Here is a 22,369-nt window from a genome sequence, read left to right on the forward strand (position 1 = left end):
CACCTGTGCTGTGCCCCAGCTTTGCCCTCTGGAAACCCTTTCTCTGCAAAGATGGGGTCAGGGAAAGGCCTGGGAAAAGATGTTTGCTTTCTTTAAGTTGTAGATAGAGAGAGCTGCAGGGGAGGGCACAGGCTCATGGTCCCTCTTAAAGTGTGTGTGAGAGGGAGACAAGAGGAGGGAGAGAGAGAAGGATGCGGTGAAGGACAGGAAGAAACACAGGAAGAAAGAAAAGGAAAGATAAAAGATAAGTGAGAAAGAAGAGGAAGGAAGGGAAGGAGGGAGGGAGAAAGGAGAGGAGAATGGAGGTGGAAGAAATAAAGAAAATAAAAAAGAAAAAGAAAGGGAAGGTAGACTGACAGAAAAATGATAGAAGGGTGGAAAGAAAGAGAGGACAAATGGAGAAGACAGAGGAGAAAGAGTAAGAGGAGAGGAGAAGAAGGAGCAGGAGGAGGTGTGCAGGGGCCGAGGACTAGGACCAGAGAGTCGGGAGAGCCGGCGGTCAGGGCTGCAGGCCAGGCTGGCGCGGCCTCACGTCCAGCCTGCGGTCCAGCTTCCTGTCCTTGCGTGGGCGCCGGTCCTTCCTGCCCTTCTTCTGGCCGGGGCTCCTCTCTGCAATGAGAGGACAGAGCCCGGTGACCAAGGCTGCAGGGCCAGTTAGGTCCTGGGAGCCTCCTCAGTCCTGAAAGACAAGGGTGCCCCACCCACTCCCCAACAACGGGGCTCAGAACATTTGGGCACTGACCTTGCAGTCCCTCCTGTTGAGAGTTTGGACTGTGGGCTAAGGTACCCCAAACTGAACCTTTCTCTCTAGTTCTTCAGGGAGTGGCGAGGGCCACTAACTTGTTCAGGGCCTTCTTGTGCTGGACATCTGGCTCGGCCAGGCCTGCAGGTTCACCTGGGGCCCCCCAATCTGCATGTAGGGTGGCCTCATGGGAGTCCCCATGGCTTTCCCCGGCACGCTCCTTCCATAGCTGAGCAGGCTCTGTGCTGGACGCTGGGCACCTTTCATCTGTGTCCCTGCACCAACTTCTGCATAACACTGTGGCAACAATACTTCAGCATTTAGCAAGTGCTCACTGTGTGCAGGCCACAGCCCCAAGTGCTTTATGTATACGAAACTCACAACAGCCGAGAGAGGCAGGTAGGGTCTGAGCCACACCCAGTCCCGTCTTCTCCAATTGTCCTCTCTTTCTCTCCACCCTTCTATCATTTTTCTGTGCCAGTCTACCTTTCCTTTCTTCTTCTTCTTTATTTCCTTTATTCCTTCCACCTCCACTCTGGCTGTGCCCGCTGCCCAGGGAGTTCTTCTGAGCAGTTGCCTGTTATTGTTATGGACAGGTGAGAAGACCACAGCATGGTTGGGAGCAAGGCCAGCCCTAAGTTTCTGCTTTACAAAGTGTCTCCACACCCAGGACATTCTCTTACATTGCTTGGGCCCCATTCAGTTCCCCGCAAGGAGCTGTGTGTCCATTTGAACACGATGAACCTGAGGCTCCATGAGTCACTTTCTGAAGGTGCGCAGTGAGGCTGTTAGAGACCCTCTGAGCCTAGTGGCAAGGGGAGGGCAGTTTTATTCCTTGGGTGTCAACTATGTGCCTGTCTCCCCAAGAGTCAGGGCTGTGGCTCCAGTCCTGGCTCCTTCCTCTGCAGAGCAGAGTCAAGGAGCTAAGACCAGGCTACCCACCTCTGGGGCTCCCCACGCCCACTCTGAGCTCTTGGGGAGCACTGAGGCCAACTCCCACTCTGAGCTGCAGAGCTGACTGTACAGGCCTCAGGTAGGACAGCATCTGGAGATGGGGTGTGGGTGCTGCCTGAGTGGCCCTGCCAGCTCTGATGTGGGGGGTGTGGGGGCCAGTGGCTTTGTGTCCCTACCCCTTCCCTAGGCCTGCCTGCCAGCTGCTCATGTACCCATCCAGTCACCCACCCATCCCTCCACCTATTTACCCACCTACCCACTCACCCATCTACTCACCCACCTCCATACCTAATGACCCATCCATCCACCTAGGCACCCACCCATCACCCATCCATCCACCTGTTCACCTACCTACCTACCTACCCACCCACCTAATCATCCACCTACCTACTCATCCACCCACCTACCCTCCCATCTACCCTCCTATCCACCCATCTACCTACCCACTCACCCACCTGTGCATTCAGCCAGCCATCCACTCATCCAACAAATATTAACTGGATACCGACTATGTGCCAGACTGTGTTAGAGGCACTAGAGAGACAGCTGTGAACAAGGCAGATAAAGCCCTTGCCCTCACTGGAGATCACACTCCAGTAAGGAAAAAAGACACTGAACAAGCAAACACGAGAATGAGAAGGCTCATTTCAGAAGGGTGCAAGTGCTACCATGTGATATGGTGGAAAATGACTCCTGGGAGGGGGACTCCTGGGAAGCCTCTCTGAGGAGGAGCCACTGCAGCCAAGACCTGGATGATGCAGGGAGCTACAGTGGGGTTGTTGCGAGGATTAGAGTCATGTTTCACAGCACTAAGCACAGCCAGCACATGGTAGATGCTTTATGAATGATTGCAGTTATTGTGATTATTATTATCCAGGGGAAAAGCTTTCCCCTCATGATCCCCCAACAGCCATTCACCCCCAGCTCTTGGAGCCATGAGAGATGCCATGTGGTAATGAGTGCAGAAGAACTGTCTGCCTCCTGTGTGAGTCCTGCTCTGGCTCTGGGGTCTCTTAGGTTCTCTGGTTCCATCTCAACCTCACTCTGTCCTCACCTGCCCAGCATGACTCCCAAAGGCTCCTATCTCTGCTAGCTGCACTCCCAACCCAAATAGCACAAGTCCTTCTGAAAGAGGAGTGTCCCTGAGTTCAAATCCTGGCTCCACTATGTCCCACCTGGGTGCCCCAGGTGGCCTGGTTCCAGGTCCCTCATCCTTCATCATGACTTTAGATTCCTGTTTGCATGACGAGTTATGTTTGAATTCTAGGTCTACAGCTCCCTGGCTTTGTGACCCTTAGGTGAGTGACTCAACCTTTCTGGGCCTCAGTCCCCTCATCTGTAAAATGGGGATAGTGCTAATAACACCTACCGCATAGCATCACTGCGAAGATTACATGAGTTAACCATTATAGAGAATTCGGCACAGTGCCCGGTCAACACTGCCAATACTACTCACCGTTCACATCTTACCAAGCACACCCTGTGGCCTCTCTTCTATGTAAATCAGTGGTCCTTAATAGCCCCCAGAAACATTTTGGAAATATGTGTAGTGGTCTTGAATGCCACAGTGAAGGGGGTTCCTGTGGCATTCAGTGGACGGCGATCGGGATCCAGCGTGGGACAGTCCCCCGCAAAGACGAGCTGTCCCCCTGTTTGATCCAGTTCTCTCACATCGTGCCCCACCCTCACGTAGCTGAAAAGTCTGCTTGCTGGGAGCTGAATTCTGTTTGACTCATGAATGCCAATTGGTTTCGAACACTTCCATTCACTGAAGATTCTAGGGCACTGTGAGTGTGGTGTCAATCAGAGATCAATTGGGTTGGACCTTACTAATCACTGGTCATTGTTGGGAAATCGCATCTCTGATGGTGATGTGGCCACGTACTTGGGGCGCTGACCACGGCCGTGGTCCTCACTGGGATTGTGCTTCCCTAAGTGTCTGTTGGTATATTGGGCCAAGCGCTTCCATCATGAAATTTCTTTTCTTTCTCCTCTATATTACAGTTAGGACACTATACTGATAAAAAAAATTACCTTTGCAAGTAGGCTACATTCTCCATGAACTTCATTAAGAATGATAAAGAGGGTATTCCCAAATCCTTCTTATTAAAAGGGGGGTGTTCAGTTTGAGAGGGTTGGGAACTCCTGGCCAGCTCAATTTTCCTAATGTATTTGGAACTGAACCCAGCAAGGAAGGTCCTCCTTTGAAAGGACACCAGGGAAGGTGATGTGTACTCCACATGATAGTATGGCTAATGGTGGCCTTTCAGGCAGTCTCATAGATACTGTTTGTGGGGCAGTGATCTGAGTCCACCCTGTCCCTGTGGGCCTTTCCCACCACAGCCTCGTGTGCCTGTCCTGGGGCTCACCTCCTGGGCAGGGCCTCTGGATGGGACATTTCCTTGACTCAGAAAGCACCTGGCAGGTGGCTGTCTCCTCATGCCCAGCCCAGCCAGCCTCTCGTACCCGGGTCTCCAGGCCCCAAGCCGAGCCGCAGGTCTTTCCATTGTGTGTGCAGGGGCTCCAGCCGCCCCAGGGACCCAGTTCACACTCCCCTGTGGGGTGAAAGGAGAGACAGACAGACAGACAGACAGGGTCAGCCGGCAGTGAGGGTCCTTCAGATCCAAGGGCAGGGTTTGAGGGGTTCAGTCCTCTGAAGACTGAAGACACCACTTCCACCTGCTAGGAGCAGAGTTATTTATAAGAGCCTGGAATGAGAGCTAAACGAATGCATGCACAGACTAATATGGGCCTGAAGCCAGAGTGGCCGACTGTCTAGCTTTAAAGGGAAGGCTTCCTGGAGGAGGTGATGTATGAGTTAAAGGGAGAGAGGGGAGCTCGTCAGGTGAGAAGAAGGAAGCCCATTCCAGGCAGGTGTGCAAAGCCTTGGGAGCCCGGCCCACCATGTTTGGGAGATGGGGCAGCCTGAGTTGGGAGTCAAGTCTCAGGAAGGCGGGGACAGGAGAGGAGGCTGGAAGGTTGCCTGGGAAGCCCTCAGGACCAGGACACAGGTTTTAAACTTGATCATGTGTCTTTGATCAACTTTGGAAGGAGGAAAAAGGAGGCCATGGACATAAAAGTTCTTCATAGGGGGTAATAAAAATACATATATACACGTATATATATATATACACACACACATATATATATACACATATACACACACACACACACACACACACACACACATATATATATATATATACTTTGATTATTTTAAAAGTCCATGAGAAATAGGCACAGAATATGGGTAGCTATGAATACTCCTATTTTGTAGATTTGGACACTGAGACCTAGAGCAGGGGTTTGCTAAGGGAACGCAGCAAGAGGCTCACACAGCAGACACAGCAAGCTCAAGACACAGTGGGACCCAGACCTTGCTAGATACACACATTTGACAAGTAAAGACTGAGCACCCAGTGTATGCCAGGTGCTATTCTGAGTGCTGAGGGACCAGCAGCAGACAAGACAGCCCAGGGTCTGCAGGCCTCCTGGAATTCACCATCTGGACACCGCCGTGATGAGGGAAGTGCAGGCACCGTGGGAGCCCAGAAGCAGCATGGGTTGGGTTGTAGGGGAGGAAACCCCTGGACCGGGTCTTGAAGTGGGGGTGAGATGGCGGGGAAGGGGAGCCTAGCCAGGCTCAGGGAGGGACGGGAGGTGCTCCAAGTGAGGGCATAACCCTAGCAGAGTCCCCAGGATGATTTGGCCTGGAACTGGGCAAGCCGGAGAATAAGCTCAAACTGAGGAGGAAAAAAATGATGGGGGTGGAAAGGCTGGCAGATGGGACGGATTGCCCAGGGCCTGGGTGGGCTCCGCCCAAGGGCAGTGGGAGCCACTGAAGGGTCCTGGGAGGAAAAGAAATTGAGCAGACTATCATTTTGAAATACTCCCTCTGCTGTTGAGTGGAGACTGGGCTGGAGGGACTGAGAACCAAGGCGGGAGACGGGCAGGAGCTGTGGCCAGAACCCTGGCGATAGGCAGGGGGTGGCAAGAGGGTGGGAAGAGGGGGGCACAGAGGAGAGAAACAAATGGGTGGGGAGAAAGGGATGAGCTGAATGGTGTGGGTTTGGGAGCTTTGTGCTGCTTCATTTTCACCCCAAAGTTCTTCCTACCACCCAAAATATTATGCATTTGTTCTCAGGTGTCGCTTCTGTCTCTCCACTGAAACGTCATGTCCTTGAGTGCAGAGGCTTTGTCTGTTTTGTTCTCTAACTTGTCTCCAGCACCTAGGAAAGTGCCTGGCCATAGCAGATGCTCTAGTAGATATTTTCAGAGTGAATAAATGAACAGATTGGATTGAATATAGGGTGAGGGAGAGAGAAGAGTCAACAGCGATGTCTGTGTCTCGCGCATGCCACCCAGGGATCAGGGAGCTGGTTATTGAAACCCAGAGGGAGCGTTAGGTGGGGGATGGTGGCAGTGGGAGTGGAAAGAAGGCACCCAGAGGGCAGTGGAGGTGAAGGTGTGCGGCTCAGGGAGGCTGGAGACACGGAGTCAGCGGCCATCAGCAGCTGGAATGACCGTGAATGTGAGCCCGGAGGGAGTGCGTGGGCAGAGAGGCACAGTGTAGATGAGAATGCCAAGGAGCAGCCTAGTGCAGCAACGGGAGGGCTCACAGGCAGGAGTATGACAAGGAGCTGTTAGGAAATAATCAGAGCAGTAATAACACTGATACTGACACGTACTGAGCATCTACTTGTGCTGGCTGCTGTACTGAGCACTTGAAATTGTACTAATTCACTTTATCCTCCTAACAATTCCTCCCCATGAGGTAGGCTCTATGTTCTATTGTCTTTTTTTTTTCCTAACGTTTGGAGAAACCGAAAGACAGAGAGCTGAGGTGGTTTGCTTAAGATCACTAAAGGGTAAGGTTTAGAGCTAGGATTGGACCCCAGGCCTGTCCTATTCCAAAATCAGTGCTCAGCCAGGTGTGGTGGCTCATACCTATACTCCCAATGCTTTGGGAGGCTGAGGTGGGAAGACCTCTTGAGCCCAGGGGCAGCCTGGGCAACATAGCAAGAGCCTGTCTTTATAAAAACATAAACACATAGCCAGCTGTTGTGGTACATGCCTGTGGTCCCAGTTACTCGGGAGGCTGAGGCGGGAGGATTCTCTGAGCCTAGGAGTTTGAGGCTGCAGTGAGCTATGATCATGCCACTGCACTCCAGCTGGGCAACAGAGCGAGACCCTATCTCAAACAAAACAAGCAAACAAGCAAACAAACAAACAAATAAACATCAGCGCTCTTCTTCTGCACTCTGCTGATTCCCTTGGCATTAATAACAATGCCAGTGTTGGTTGTAGTAGTAATCATAGTAATGGTGGTTATGTTGGCTCTAGTGTTTTGCAGTTACTATGTGGAGGTACCCAGTGTACCTGACACGGTGGTGCTGGGCCTTCCCTCACCATATGGCATTCTACTGTAATTTCTTCCAGGGCCCCTAACATCTCTCACCAAGCCCCCGCTCCAGGGAGAGGGGAGGAGCAGGGGCAGGGCGGGGAGGTCCCCACTCACCCTGGCACTCCCGTGTGTTCTGGTGGGCCAAAGTGCCCGGCGGGCAGGTGGGCAGACACTTCCCCTTGTACAAGTAAAACTGCCTCTTGCACCGGATGCAGAAGTCCTGGCTGAAGCAGCTCTCACAAGTGGCCCCACATTCTGTAATAGAGCCAGGGACACCCCAGGTGAGGGAGACTGCCAAGGATGGGGCCCACTGGGTCTGCCCGAGGTGGAAGGCCCTCTGGGTAGCTCCAGGCTTGGTAGCATTTGGGTCAGGACTCAGTGTCTCCTTTGAAGCCCAGACTTGGCCAAGGTCAAACTGGGCTGCATGTGAAGAGAACACTCCCTTTCTCATTTGAGGGGAGGCTCAGAGAGAGCGAGTGACTTGCTTGAAGTCACCAGCAAACCAGGGCTGGAGTGAGGACTCCCTGCTTCTTTTTCACCTCAGAAATAGTGATAATTTGCCCAAAGTTACAGCAAAAATTAGAGCTTGGAATTAGGACTCCTTTTCCTATTTGAGCTAAGACCAGAGAAGGTGAGTTACATGCCTAAGGCCACACCACAAACTAGGGTAGAAGTGAAAGTTGCCTGTTCTATTAGTGCTAATTAAGGCTGAGAGCGGACTGACTTGCCTCAGGCTGCGGAGTCAGCCTGGACGCAGGCAGGTATCTCAGAGTCTGGGCTTAGACATGCACCTACTTCCCCTCTGTCTGTGCTGGGGTGAAAGGGTGGGATCTAAGCCCATGGTGTCTAGGAGCCCAGCACTAGTATAGAACAAGGGAGAAGCCACGTACTTTTGCACCTGTTGACCTCCTGGCCGCGGATGCCGAAGTACCCAGGGGGACAGTCGTGCAGGCACTTGCCGTACTGGCGGATGCCTTCCCGGTGGATGAACAGGAAGAGCCTCTGCTGGCAGGTGGAACAGCCGTTCTCCTCTGAGCAGATGATACAGCCTGTGCAGTTGCCCCCCAGGCCAGTGCCCACTGCCCACAAGACCAGGGCAGAAGGAGGGGGAAAGGGAGAGAGAGATGGTCAAACCATATATGCGAGCAGCTGAGATGGTCTCATTGGGATAGTAACTGGGCACATGGCCACCCAAACAAAAGACTACATTTCCCACCTTCCCTTACAACTGGATATGGTCATGTGACCAAAATCTGGCCAATCAGATGTAAGGTAAAGCAGCATGTGACACTTCAAGAAAGCTGCCTTAAAGGGCAGGGGTGTGCCCCTTGTCATCCCCTCATCCTTTCTGTTGGGTGGAATGTGAACGATGGCTGGAGCACAAGCAGCCATTTTAGATCATGAGGTGGAAACTATGTCCCGTGAGGCGGTGGAAAAATCAGATAAAAAGCACCTGGGTGCCTGAGGAAGGCAGAACTGCTGTACCAGCCCTAGCCTGCCTGTGTAGACTGTTACATGAGAGAGAAATCAACATCTATCTTGCTTAAATCACTGTTATTTGGAGTTTTCCATTACTCACAAGCAAACTTAATCTTTACCAAAGTAATGTGAATTTTTGAGTGTGTGTGGGTGCACATGATGAGTGGGGTGGGGTGAGACCCTCACCCTCCTGCTGGGTTCCTGAACAATACTCAGCAATACTCCATTTCTCACTGTCACCATCAGCAAGGGCTCCCACCATCATCAGGAATAGCAATGGGAGAAATTTTTTTAAGGAGAAAATTTTTTGTTACCCCAGAATTGGCACCCAGGAGCCAAAGCTGGGGAAAAAAGAGGTGGAAAATGCTCTAGAATCTTAAGTGAGCCTTTCCCGGCTCATAAGGAGTCTCTGTTACCCTGACCATCACCCCAGGACCCTGATTAAGCTGAACACTTGCAGGGAGGGACTCATGGGAGTTAGGGATTGTCAGCCTGGCCAGGCACAGTGGCTCATGCCTGTAATCCCAGCATTTTGGGAGGCCAAGATGGGAGAATTGCTTGAGTCCAGGAGTTTGAGACCAGCCTGGACAATATGGCGAGGCCCTGTCTCTACAAAAAATACAAAAATTAGCCGGGTATGGTGGCACACACCTGTAGTCCCAGCTACTAGGGAGGCTAAGGTGGGAGGATCGCGTGAGCGGGGAAGGCTGCAGTGAGCTGTGTTTGTGCCACTGTACTCCAGTCGGAGAGACAGAGTGAAGCCATGTTTCCAAAAAAGAAGAAAATAAAAAGAAGTGGACAGCCTAGGGAAGTGAGTTGTGGTGCTGTGACTTTTCCTCTGTTCCCAACCCTCCCAATGAAGTGAGGAGATGCCAGAGAAACTCACAAAGACAGGGGGTGCCTGCAAGAAGGTGCCAGCATCTCATGCCCTGCTTGGACATAAACTCATGTCCATACCCCTGCAAATCTGCCCCCTTCCCATTCCTCTTTGAACAGATAAAGGAGACCAGGAGACAGAAGGGCAGAGCTGAGGGCAAGAGTGTGATAGAAGAGCCTGCACATCCTTCCCGGCACGTGTGAGGGAGTTCTCAGTGGTAAGGGGCACCTTGGGAGCAGCCAGACTTAGGTGGTATTCCTGCTGCCTGGCACAAGAAGGCTGGTTGCTGGGAGGTGCCCCAGCAGTAAGAGGCAGCAGGGGAGACCACTGGGAGTAGGAGGTGGGGGAGAGTCAGAAAATGACCAGGTGTCACTAAGTGACAGGAAAGGATAGGGCAGCTTTTGAGAGGCAGCAATTGGGGAAACAGTAAATGGTTTCATGTTTATATGTCATTAGGGTCAGACTGGTTAATAATCCGGTTATACGCCTTGATTCACCTGAGCCCCAAGACCACCCGGCAGGAAACATTCTTGGCTCTCCAGCTCTCAGATGCTCCCCTCTTCCTATTGGTGCCCCATCTCCCTTTCAGAGGAATTCCCCATTGTGCAAGGTCCTGATGAGGAACACATCCTGGCACCTTCCCCCTGGAACAGAAACCAAAAGAGTTCTGGCCCTCCTTTAAGTTGGCAGCAGGTGAGAGCTAACGAAAGCCCGGTCAGATGCACATTCTGGTGACTCCAGTCCTGGGAGTGGGACACAAGAGTGAGGGTCACACAGAAATGGGGTTCATGGTGGAGGCAGGGCAGGCTCTCTGCCCAGCCCTGGCTGAGGCCTTTCTCTCTCCCTTCCATCCCTCAGTCCCTCTGTTCCTTCCTCCCTGCTCCAGCTCTCGGATGAGTACTGCTACTTCCCCAGTCCTCACCTTCTGTTCCTTAGATTCGGTGAGGCCCCACATCCTGCTGATAACCCTATTTCTGTTGCTTATAACTCAGGAGCCTTACTGATCCAGGGTCGTACGGAAGCACACAGTAACTAATGTGTACCCTGGGATGCTGTTCCCAAGCAAAGTTGGCATTGCCCTCAATTTTCTTGCCCTGGGATAAGAAACTGCAACAGGAGAGCAGAATAAAGATTTTTGTGCTTCTGGAGCTGTATACCTGGCAGGGATCTGAGGGCAGAGAGCAAGTGTGATGCTGTAAGGGAGATTCCCAGAGCCAGAGAAATAAGAACATCCACTGAGAATTTAGCAGAGTCCGGACTTCTCACTCAGCAAAAGATTCAGATTCTGATACTACCAAGAGCTGGCAAGAATGAGAGGAAACCTTCACTTTTTCACCTTAGATAGGAATGTAAACTTCGGGGAAAAATCTAGCAGTACCTAATAAATTTGGAGATGTCTCTTTTCTTTTTGTGTTAAAAAGTTTTTTTGTTTGTTTTGTTTTTTTAAGACAGGATCTTGCTCTGTCACCCAGGCTCCAGTGCAGTGGCATGATCCTAAGCTCACTGCAGCCTCAAATTCCTGGGCTCAAGCAATCTTCCTGCCTCAGCCTCCTAAGTAGCTGGGACTACAGGCATGTCCCACCACACCAAGATAATTTTTAAAAACATTTTGTACAGATGGTCTCTCTCTGTTTCCCAGGCTGGTCTTGAACTCTGGCCTCAAGTGATCTTCCTGCCTCCGGGTCCCAAAGTGTTGGCATGAGCCACCACGACTGGCCTGATGTCTCTTCTAAATGTAACAATTTAGCTTCTGGTGTATACCCTAGAGCGGCAGTTCTCAAACTCTGGCGCACAACAGCAGCTCCTAGAGAGCTTGTTAGAGTATAGGTCCCTGGGTTCCACCCCTGGTACGTCTGATTCAGTAGGTCTGAGAATTTGTATTTCTAACAGGTTCCCAGGTGATGCTGATGCTGCTGGTCCAGGGACCATGCTCTCAGAAACACTGACCTAGAGAAACCCTTGTATATGTGTAGAAAGAGACAAAGATATTTATTGCAGCATTATTTAATAGCAAACAACTGCAAAAAGCTAACCCTCTGCCAAAGGAATAGATAAATACATTGTGGTATATTCATACACCACAGCCAGATACCACATACACAACCCAGCCATGATAAATGACTGAGGTAGCTACAGTTATCATTGTGGACACAGCTCAAAGACGGGGCTGAGAGGAAAAAAGCAAGGTGCACGATGAATCATATAGTAAGAGCCATTTATATAAAGTTCAAGGACCTGCAAAGCAATATTTTGTAGCAGTTGTGACTTGTAAATATGCATTCAGAGCAGAAGACATGAGACTAACCAACACTGAATTCAGGGTCATGGCACACAAATGTTTATTATATTATTTTAAATTCTTGACTTTAGGTTTGAAATAGTTCACCCTAAAAATGCATAAAGAACAAAAGAATTTAGCCTCTACTGTGTCCTGGGGCAGGAGGAGGCCTACATTCATTCTTCTCCTTCTCCACCAGCTCCCCTCCCAAGCCCTGTCCCATCCTCAAGCTGAGGTCTTGAGCAGGGGAAGGTGACAAATTCTGAAGACGTGGGACCCGGGTTCCAAGAGCAGTGGAGACTCGTGCCTCTGCACACTTTGTTACTCATCCCCCTTGTCCACTCTCCCCTCATCCTCAGTAGTGGAATCCTGATTTTTATTTTATTTTTTGAGGCAAGGTCTTGCTCTGCCCCCCAGGCTGAAGTGCAGTGGCACGACCTTGGCTCACTGCAGCCTAGACTTCCCGGGCTCAAGCAATCCTCCCTCCTCAGCCTCCCTAGTAGCTAGGACTACAGGCGTGCACCACCATGCCCAGCTAATTTGTGTATTTTCTTTTGTAGAGAAATGGTTTCGCCATGTTTCCCAGGCTGGTCTAAAACTCCTGGGCTCAAGCAGTCCTCCTGTCTCAGACTCCCAAAGTGCTGGGATTACAGGCCTGAGCCACAGCGCCTGGCTGGAACCCTGATATTAAGCAGAGTGTATGTCCTCTAAGACTACATTTCCCAGGCCCTTTGCAGCTATATGTGGTCATGTGCTTATGCCCTGACCAATGGGATATGAGCGGGCATGCCCTGTACAGCCCCTTAGGGAACGCTGGCACTGTTCTCCTCCCATTTTCCCTTATGCCTGCAGGAGTGCAGGCTTAAGAGTGGAGCCATGGCAGATCCAGGAGGCAGAGGGATCTTATAGAAAGACAGCTTGGCGTGGCTGTATTAACCCAGGACTGCCCACCGCCGAGACTCTTTCCCGGGGAAGGGAGGAAAGCATTGCCCATCTTGTTTAGGTCACTGGGCCTTTCTGACGCACACACTGACTGATGATGTCGGGTCTTCCGCCATGCAAGGCAGCACAGAGTCATATCGGTGGAGACCAAGTTGCCCTGCGCTGTGCCTCGGCGCTGTGTAAGCCCACTGGGCCTGAGGCGACCCCACTACCAAAGAGCAAAGGGACCCTCAGTTGACTTGCGGTGATCTCTATCACCTGGCAGAATAGGACTTCAAATTACAAATTAATTTAAATTACAGAAAAACAAAGTAGCATTTCCTGCAAAACGAATCTGTGGACAGAGACTCACACCCTGACATGGCGTTGCTGCCCATTTTGCAGCTGAGAAAAACCGAGAATCAAGGAGGTGAAACGACATGTCCAGGGTCACACAGAATTGGCAGGGGTGGACCCACATCACTCTGCCCCACGCTGCCCTCTTACAGCATCTGTCCAGGGCCTCCTGTGTCAGGCAGAGCCTGGGGCCATGGGGGTGAGCCACGCATGGCCCCTACCCCTATAGGACAAACAGCCTGGTGGGAGGAATTGAAGCCCACAGAAGTGACAGCAAAGCAGGATGAGATAAGGGGTCAAGATGGAGACAAAGCAAAGCTCTTACCACTCTTAGAAGAGCTTAGACGTCACTCAGCACAACTCCTGCAGTTTCACTGGGGACACTGAGGCCAGAAGGGGTGGAGCTTTCCCCAAAGTCAGGCAGCCAACTGCAAAGAAGCCTCAGTCCTCAGTTAGAGTTATAGTACTATTTGTTTTTTGTTTGTTTTATTGTTTGTTTGTTTGTTTGTTTGTTTTTGAGATGGAGCCTCACTCTGTTGCCCAGACTGGAGTGTAGTGGTGCGATCTCAGCTCACTGCAAACTCCGTCTCCCAGGTTCAAACGATTCTCGTGCCTCAGTCTCCCGAGCAGCTGGGATTACAGGCACCCCCACCAAGCCCAGCTAAATTTTTTTGTATTTTTAGTAGAGACGGGGTTTCGCCATGTTGGCCAGGCTGGTCTCGACCTCCTGACCTCAAAAAGCTACAGTATATGCTGAAGGCCAAAGAACCCAACAAAGCCCCTCCCAGGCCTAGTAGTGTTGGCCCACTGGATGGTGCTTAGCATCCTTCAATACCCTGGTCTTTGAAGGTCAATACCCTGGTCTTTGAAGGTCAATACCCTGGTCTTTGAAGGTCAATACCCTGGTCTTTGAAGGGTAGTGGCTGTTTCTGGCCTCATCCTCGACCCTGGCAGTTGGCTAGGATGCCCTCTTGTGCCTCTAGGTTGTAATGGCACCTCTTGCTTTTTGACTTCCGATAGCCTGTCTGGTGTTTCGTCATGTCTCTGTAACTCATTAGAAAAAGCAGTGCTACTGCCTCTCTCTAACCCCTGCCCTAAAGTCGTGGGTGTAGGCGCTTGAATGTTCATTCTGTGGATCATCAGTGATGACAAGAGTCTGTACGGTGCTGCTCTAGAAAGATCCAAGCTTGATGGTTCTTAAACTTGACTGTGATAACAGTCTCCAGAGAGGCTTGTAAAGCGTCTGCTGTGGGCCAGGAATGTGCACTTTCACAAGTCCAAAATAAATGTAACAGAATTTTGGAAGTGTCTTCCCTGTTCACAGTTTCCTTTCCCTGAGAACGGGCCCCAGTAATCCTGTTTGTAGGGCATGACTCTGACCCTAGCCAATGGCTGTCTCTTCCAGGATGGGCCAATTAGACCATCTCTCTCTGGGCTGATGGACAATGGTCTGGGCTGGCCTTGACCTAAGGCGATCTGCAGGTGGGAGGGTAGCCTGTTCCGATGCACATGTGTGAGAAGCCTTGGTGGGCACTAGCTAACAGAGGCTCTGCTCCTCTGCACTCTCTGGCATTGAGGTTCGTGTGCTGCCATATCCACCCAGATGCACTTAACCTGGGCTTGGCCAATCAGAGCATCAGGTCCCCTTGACTACAGTGGTTGTAGGTTCAGACACAGGCTCACATCCCCACAAGAGCTAGTCTTGGGGTTTTTGCTGAGGTCAATGGATGTGTGTGGAGGTGTGTGTGTTTTCCTTTCCTCTCTTTGGATCTAGGAGGATATAGATCAGAGCTGGTGGGTGCCACATGAGGGAAGAGCCTCTGGAGAATGGAGGCCATACAGCAGAAGCAGAGCCAAGAGACACACACAAAGACCAAAAAGTCATCTGTGCATGTGGGTCCACCCTGGGGATCCATAAATCCTCTTCTTTTCTCAGGTCACATTGAGTTAGGTTTTCTGTCACTTGCAACCAGATGATTCCCGACTAATACAGAAGTAGAGAGAGAAAAATAAATCAGATGCAGAGAGAGAAGCAGCAACCAGAACCTCACGGGCTCCTGAAGACAGAAAAAATTTCTGACTGCCTCCCAGTCCTTCCCAAAGCTTGGCTTGTCCCATAGCTCCAAATCCAGTGACTTTTTCACTTGAGCTGGTTTTCTTCTGTCAAATTACAATACAAATGGATGTAGCTCACTAGACAGCGAACAGATCACGGTGGAGCAGCGCTGCTTTGGCGCGGATGAGGAACCTGGGGCACCACCTACCCAACCTGATCACCCTGGTGCTCCAGGGGACACTGAGGTTCCAGGGAGCACACTTTGAACCCCCCGGGTCCTTCTACACATCTTGGCCTCTGTCGCTGTCCTCTGCCAGCTGAGATGCACATTTTAAAAGCATTCAAGCTCTAGTTGCAACCTCCCCAAGTTTTCTTGGGCCATCACAGTGGATAGCAGGCACCCCATGTAACTTCCATTAACAACTGTCTCCGATAATCAAGACCATCCTCCCTCAGTCAAAACACCTGTAGGCCACAAAAGCATGGCCCTGTGTTGCTCCAGCAGCTGGAGAGGCTTAGAATGAAATCTGAGTCACTCCATGTTTCCCCAAGCACCCGAGGGATGAGTCCAGATTTGGATGTCCATTTTATGGAGAATGAGAGTGGAATCAAACACACGAGATTTGACAGTTTGCAAAGTGATAAAGGCTTATGACAACTCTGAATGCATGCATTAACCCAGGGTTGAGTGATCATCCATTCATTCATTCATCGACCCATTCATTCAACAATTACTGAGCCCCTATTCTGGGTAAGATCCAGTGCTAGGACTCAACGGTTATGAGCTTTGGGGCAGTTGTGTGACCTTGGGCAAGGTACTTTACCTCTACAAGCCTCAGTTTTTCCAGCTGTAAATGGGGATAATAATGCTTATCTTGCAGGGCTGTTGTGATTAAAGGAGATGGTACGTGAAAAACTGTCAGCTCAGACCACCTGCAGCAGGCATCTGATAAACTGAAGCTACCTTTATTATATTGAGAATGATGTGTTTTCTGCCCTCAAGGGACTTAAAAATCTAAAGACGTGTAACAATGCAGGTTCCCAGGTTGATATCCTGGCCCCAACACTCATTGAATGAGATCCCTCCTCTCTGTGGGCCTCAGTTTCCCCATCTGAAAAATTGTGGCAGCAATTCCTACCTCCACGTGATTTGTTATGAAGGATGTGCAAACCAGCAAGCACTGGCACACAGTAGGTGCTCCTCTGTAAACCTAGGTTCCCTCCCTGTTCCCTCACCATCATGACACACAGTGGGACTGTCAACCAACATCTGGACCCTTCTCCTCTTTCCCAGGGGAGCAAACAGAAGCCAGAGATGTTGGTGAGGCTGGAAGGAGGCCAGCAGGGTCCAGGGACATGGTCTTTTGCCCTCTGGATGGTGAAGTGCTCAGGGCAGAGATATTAGCCAGCAGCTTCGGTCCTAGGGGAAGGGCAGGCTTATTCCTTCTTTTGGGAATAGGGAATAACCTGTGCCCTTCAAATAAGGGTCCCTAAGCTCAGGGTCACCCACATCCTGAGAACTGCCCCAAGCACCTTGTTTCAACAGGAGTCAACGGCTCAACATGTGCAAGTGATTGCTGTATTTTTTTTTTCCATTTCGGGGTTTTGAGTGAATTTAGGGTCATCTCTGCCATATCATGCCTTCCATCTGCCTTCACTCTGCAGAACTTCCCTGAGGGGTCAAAAATGCAGGGTGACATCTGGGACCCTGAAAATGTCATGTTCTCCTAGGCAGGCTCGTCTCCTCAGCAGCCCAGTGAATCTGTCATTGAAATTTCCTTAATACCCAAGCCAGAAAGCCTAGCCCCATACATTTTTTTTTTTTAAAAAACAAGACTAATTTGGATAGATTTCTAGCATTTAAAAAATCAAGAGATTTCACATTAAAAAGCTGGAATTTGAACTTCTCTGGAAAAAGTCAGAACATCTGCCAACACTGGGTCTGCTGTCACAGGGCAGTGAGTGGTTAGAGTTACATAAATAAGGCATATGCTCCCCAGGTTACTGCAGACCCTACCCCTCCCTGTTGTATTTCAGATACTGAGGGAAAAGGTCAGCTGCCCTATGTTATCGTCCTTGAGCTACATCTTAACACCCACTTCACTCACTCACAATAGAAAACAATGTAGAGCAGGGGTTCTCAAACTTGGGCATGCATCAGATTCACCTAGAGGGCCTGTTAAAAACACAGGCTGCTGGGCCTTACCCTAGAGTTGCTGATTCATTAGGTCTGGGCAGGGCCTGAGAATCTGCATTGCTAACAGGTTCCCAGGTGATGCTGACCTTTGCTGGTCCTGGGCCCACACTTTGAGAACTACTAGTGTGGAACAGGGTTAAGAGCCAGACTGGTTGGATTGAAATTTCAGCTCTGCCCCTTACCTTTGCCATGTGACCTTGAACCAGTGCCTTAACCTCACTGTGCTTCAGTTTTCTCATCTGTAAAACAAGAATCCTCCTGGCTGACCTCACAGGTGTGCTGTGGGGGCCTGGGCAGGGCTGACAGTCAAGCGGGTCTCCATGACATCACTGTTACTACCATTATTATCACCACCTGCCCTGCCTGTGTTGGCATTTGTGATCCTGGAACTGCTTTGACAATCAGTGCAGAGTTTTTGGTTTTGATGCCAACATTTTTGGGGGTAGAGTTTCTTCATAATTGGGGTGTGCCCTGGGAAGTGTGTCTCGCATGAGAACATCACGTCATGGTGAACTAAGGATTTAATACAGCTGTCCTGGAGGACTCCCCAGGGCTAAGAAGGATGGGGAAGGAGAGAAAGACACCACTGCCCCTGCTGAGGTTCCTGCTCTGTCCTTGGGAAGGACCCAGAACCATGCAGGAGGGCCCTACACAGACAGTGCTGGGCAGCACATCCTCCGATGCCCGCCTGGCAGTGCAGGACGCATGTCACCGATGACCAAGGGAAATAAAAAACATCTGGGCACCCGCCTGCCCACTCAGGCCTCCACATATGGGAGGCAGTCGCCACTGCTGGAGGCTTGCTCAGAAGATTCCCCAGCACATTTCTGCCTAGGGGTAGATTGCACCATCCCTAGCAAGGGGGTGGGCCCTGGAGATGACTCCCAGCTTAGAGACTCCCTGGGATCAGGGCTAGAGGTCGCAGCCCACTGGACCCTTCTCAGCACTCAGGAGGTTGGGGGACCAGCAGGGCAGAACATTCGACAGAATGTTGAGGTTGCCTTGGCTTTGGGGCCTGACAAACCACCACTTCCTAGCTGGGTGATATTGGGCAAGTGGCTTTACCGTTCTGAGCCTTGGTCTTCTCTTCTGTAAAATGGGGACGATAGTAGCAACCACCTCCCAGGCAGTTGTGGGGATGCCATGAACTCATCTGCGCAAAGTGCTTAGCACAGCTCACGGTAGATGAGTGAGCACTCCATTACTACTTGATTCATGAGAGATGCTCCCTTGAGGGCTGGGCCCAGCCTGGCTTGCTCACCTTTAAGTCCCCACAGCCCTGCACATTGCAGGTGCCCACTGACTACCCACTTGTGATTATACCCATTATGCCCATTCATTATTTCTTAAATGAATGCATGAATGGTGGCTCAATAAAGGTTCTCAAAAACTTCTCTCAGGGGGCTCACAGCCTATTTGGGAGGACCAGGCCCATACAAATGTGGAGAAAGCTGATGACCTCTGCCCAGCAGGGCTCAGAGCCAAGTGAAGGACCCAGGCAGGGTGGGAGTGAGAGTCCAGAGACTGGAGACATCAGGGGTGGTTTTCAAGGGAGGCAGATGTGGGGACAGAAGCTGAGGCCAGGAGCAGGACTAGTTTGTGTAGATGGAAGAAAGGTTTCTAAGAGAGGTGAGTACAAGATGATATTGTACTCATTTGGTAGAAAGGGAGGGGCTTGAGCAAGGAGCAGATGGCAAATCCCCGCTAAGGTGCCAATACAGGACACCTAAGGGGCTAATGGATAAGACCCTCAAAATACAGTAAGAATAGGCACACATCCAAAATGGAAACTTTTCATCCTTTGCCCTCCAAACCTGCTTCTCCTGTCCATTTTAGTCAATGGCTACTCCACTCGGGACCAAAGACTTCAGCGGCATCCTTGTCTCTTCTCTCTCCCTCATATCCTACTATTGGCCCATCAGGAATCCGGTCAGTTCCACTTCTGTAATATGTCTGGGAATAATTTCTCCACCTTCCCTGTCCCCACCCCCTTCCCTGCTCCTGCCCTGTTTCCCCACCACTCACCTTCTCTGGCCATGCTGGCCTCATCCTCCAGGTTCCCCATCTGCCAAGACCACTCCCACCACAGGACCTTTGCACTTGCTCTTCCTTTTGTCTGGAATGCCCTTCCCACATTCACCCGCAAGGCTCCCTCCCTCAAATGTCTCCTTGTGGGGACAAGAGTGATTCCTTCTTAGATACTAATTTGCCACGTCGACTCATGACTAATCCTGAGTCCAGTAATGCCTCCAAGATGTCTAGCTGAAGCATTACTCTCTACGTAGAAACACTTACTTGCTGTGGGTTTCACTTTTCCTCCAAAACAAACCTTGATGCTGCTGCAGGAAGCATAGGCTATGACACCCATAGCACAGTGTCAGTCACCTGTGCACTCCTCCCAGAGCACACAGACCTTTCTCCCCAAGATATATAAGCCCTGGGTCTGGAGAGTTACAGCTTGGAGATCTACCTATCTTGAGGCTGCCCAAATCTTGCTCTGTTCATAAGTTCCCCAACTAATAACCCTTTACCAACAAATTGGAATTGTCTGCCTCATTCTCTGGTTTCTTAGCTCCTTCTGCATTTGGGGTTGCTTTATGTATACGGCCCTTTCACAGAACACCCCTTCCCTGTGATCCCCCCAGACCTCCTGCCTGCAGCAGCACCACACCTACACCCCATTCCTCTCCCACGTCGCTATGTTCTTCATGCCATTTATTCCCACCTGATAGGTTCTAAATTTGGCAAGTGCTGTTGTCTCTTTCCCACCAGTGAAAGATGAGTTCCAGGAAGGCAGGGATGAGCCACGGCACACTGGACCTTCTCACTTATGCAGCACCTGCCTTCTCACTTAACCAATTCTTTCTTTTATAGCTGCTTACCATTCCGCATAGAGGGGCTGCAAAACTCATTTAGGTGCTATTATCACACCCATTTCAGAAAGGAGGAAACTGAGGTTCAGGGCAATTATGCTGCTTGCCCGAGGTCACTTAATAAGTGGAGCAGATATTCAAACCCAGGCAGTGTGACTCTGAACCTGAGGGTTATCCTCAGGTTGCCACACTGCAGCCTGGCTACTCAAAAAATCCCTGTGCGCCTCCTCAGTCCTCCATGCAGAGTCCCTTACCTACTGAGGCCTTGCTAAGTTCCCAGTGCTGTGCTGAGGCCTTCTTCGCTGTCCGCTTGACCTCACCTGAGACAGGAAATTGGCCAAATGGTGGCAGTGCAGGCTGCCCCAGGACTCAACATGCCCCCTCTGCAGTCCTCATCCATCCTCCCCTCACCCCCAGTAGAGAGTGAGCAGATCAATAGGTGTGTGTTCAATCAAGGGGTGAAATGCCCACTCCATCTCTCAAATTCTCCAGGAGTGAGTCTCCTGCCTCGCAGCTGGGACTTGGAGAGGATGAAGAAAAATTACCTGCTAAGTTGCAGCCTCTGCTGGACATTCTGGCCAGAATCCTTTTTAGACATTGACCTATATGGGCTGGTTGCAGGGGTGGAGAGGGTGGTGGTAAAACCGGGGTTCAAACTCACATTTGTTGATTTCATGGCCAGTGGTGATCTCAGATTTCAACCCCCATCAGAATCACCTGAGGCTGCTTATTAAAAACAAGAGGTGCTGTCGCCTGTCGACACATGCGGTTGTTTTAACGTTTATGGTGTGCCCAGGGTTGTACGTGCATGAACTCAGAGATCTTCAAAAACTGTCCTGTGAGATCAGCCAGGGCTTCCCAAACTGTAATATGCACACAAAGGGATTTAACTCAGGGATCTTGGGTTAAAATGTAGATTTTGATGCTAAAGTTCTGGAATGGGGCCAGAGGTGCTGGCCCGAGAACTCACTTTAAGAAGCGAGGCGGGAGATGCTGTTATCATTCCTCATTTTATGGTTCAGGAAGTGAAGGCTCAAAGACCAACAATGATAAGTGGTGGCATTAGATTTAAACCCACAGCTGATGAAACCCCAGACTCATTCTACTGTGTCACACTGCCTTACCCTGTTGGTCTGATGATGAACGTGGAGGGGGAAAATGGGAGTGATACTCAAAAGGGGCAACCTGGCCAGGCACAGTGGCTCACGCCTGTAATCCCAGCACTTTGGGAGGCTGAGGCAGGTAGATCATAGGAGGCCCGGAGTTCGAGACCAGCCTGGCCAACATGGCAAAACCCCGTCTCTACTAAAAATACAAAAATTAGCTGGGCGTGGTGGTGCACACCTGTAATCCCAGCTACTCAGGTGGCTGAGGCATGAGAATCGCTTGAATCCAGGATGCGGAGGTTGCATGAGCCAAGATTGCACCACTGCACTACAGCCTGGGCGACAGAGTGAGACACTGTCTCAAAAAAGATAAGATAAAATAAAATAAAATAAAATAGAAATAAAATATCAAATGGGCAACCTGACTCCTTTCGCCACTCATAGGAGGGGCATTTCCCCAAGCAGCCTGAGTTGGGGAAAGTCCCTGCCAGGCCCAGCATGGCAGAAAAAGGAAGGGCTGGGTTCATGTGTGCCTGACATGTGTGTGTTTGGGGGACAGGGGCAGGTATGTGCTGACACACGAGACCCCTGTCTAAAGGATTTGCCTGTCCCCAGGTTAAAGCATAGAGAAGGCCTGAGCCCCTGCCCTATGCTGGTCCTGCAGGGCTCGGCTGGGGCCCAAATCAGGGGTTGACACAGTGAGAACAGGCTGCTGGTGCCTGGCATCCCCCACTTCCCACCCCACATCAACCAAATCTCTGCTTCCCCATTCTCCTGGACCTGCCCTGGACCACATCTATTCTGCCCTCCATTAGCTACTCATTAAGAGAAGTTACATTTGTGTTTCTGGTGGGAGCCCTGGGGGTGCTGAGCAGCCCAGAGCAACCACTGGTGACCTTCAGAAAAATCATATTAAAGAAAAAAGGGTTGTTTTTGGATTCCTCATCATTCACAGCAAGCTGTGCTGGGGGTAGAGCAGACAGATGAGTTCGGGACCGGGGCAGAGAGTCTACCCTCCAGCTGGCTTCTCCAGACCCATCTGCCCAGGGCTAGTGCCCTGTTAGCCAGGAACACAGAACTGTCACAAAGCTGTCCTGAGCATGAAACTGTTACCAACCAATCTGT

At 50.8% G+C, this 22,369-nt stretch overlaps 1 protein-coding gene across 3 annotated transcripts in view; it reads right to left on the reverse strand.

Annotated features, from left to right (window-relative positions):
- Positions 1-378: 378 nt before the first annotated feature.
- RSPO4 (R-spondin 4) overlaps positions 379-22,369 on the reverse strand; it is a 42,491-nt gene continuing 20,500 nt past the window's right edge. Inside the window, exons 2-5 of one of the 3 annotated variants that reach the window (XM_016937269.3) lie at positions 7,991-8,179; positions 7,215-7,355; positions 4,066-4,251; positions 379-609 (exon numbers count right to left, since the gene is read on the reverse strand). In XM_016937269.3, the coding sequence (XP_016792758.1) occupies positions 500-609; positions 4,066-4,251; positions 7,215-7,355; positions 7,991-8,179 (626 nt within the window). In that variant the 3' untranslated portion in view covers positions 379-499. Of the gene's footprint in view, positions 610-3,740; positions 4,252-7,214; positions 7,356-7,990; positions 8,180-22,369 lie in introns of those variants that run through there. The other 2 variants (XM_016937270.3, XM_063803319.1) reach the window with 2 other exon arrangements.

This window comes from Pan troglodytes, chromosome 21 (genome assembly GCF_028858775.2).
Source record: "Pan troglodytes isolate AG18354 chromosome 21, NHGRI_mPanTro3-v2.0_pri, whole genome shotgun sequence".
In the NCBI taxonomy this organism is placed as follows: domain Eukaryota; kingdom Metazoa; phylum Chordata; class Mammalia; order Primates; family Hominidae; genus Pan; species Pan troglodytes.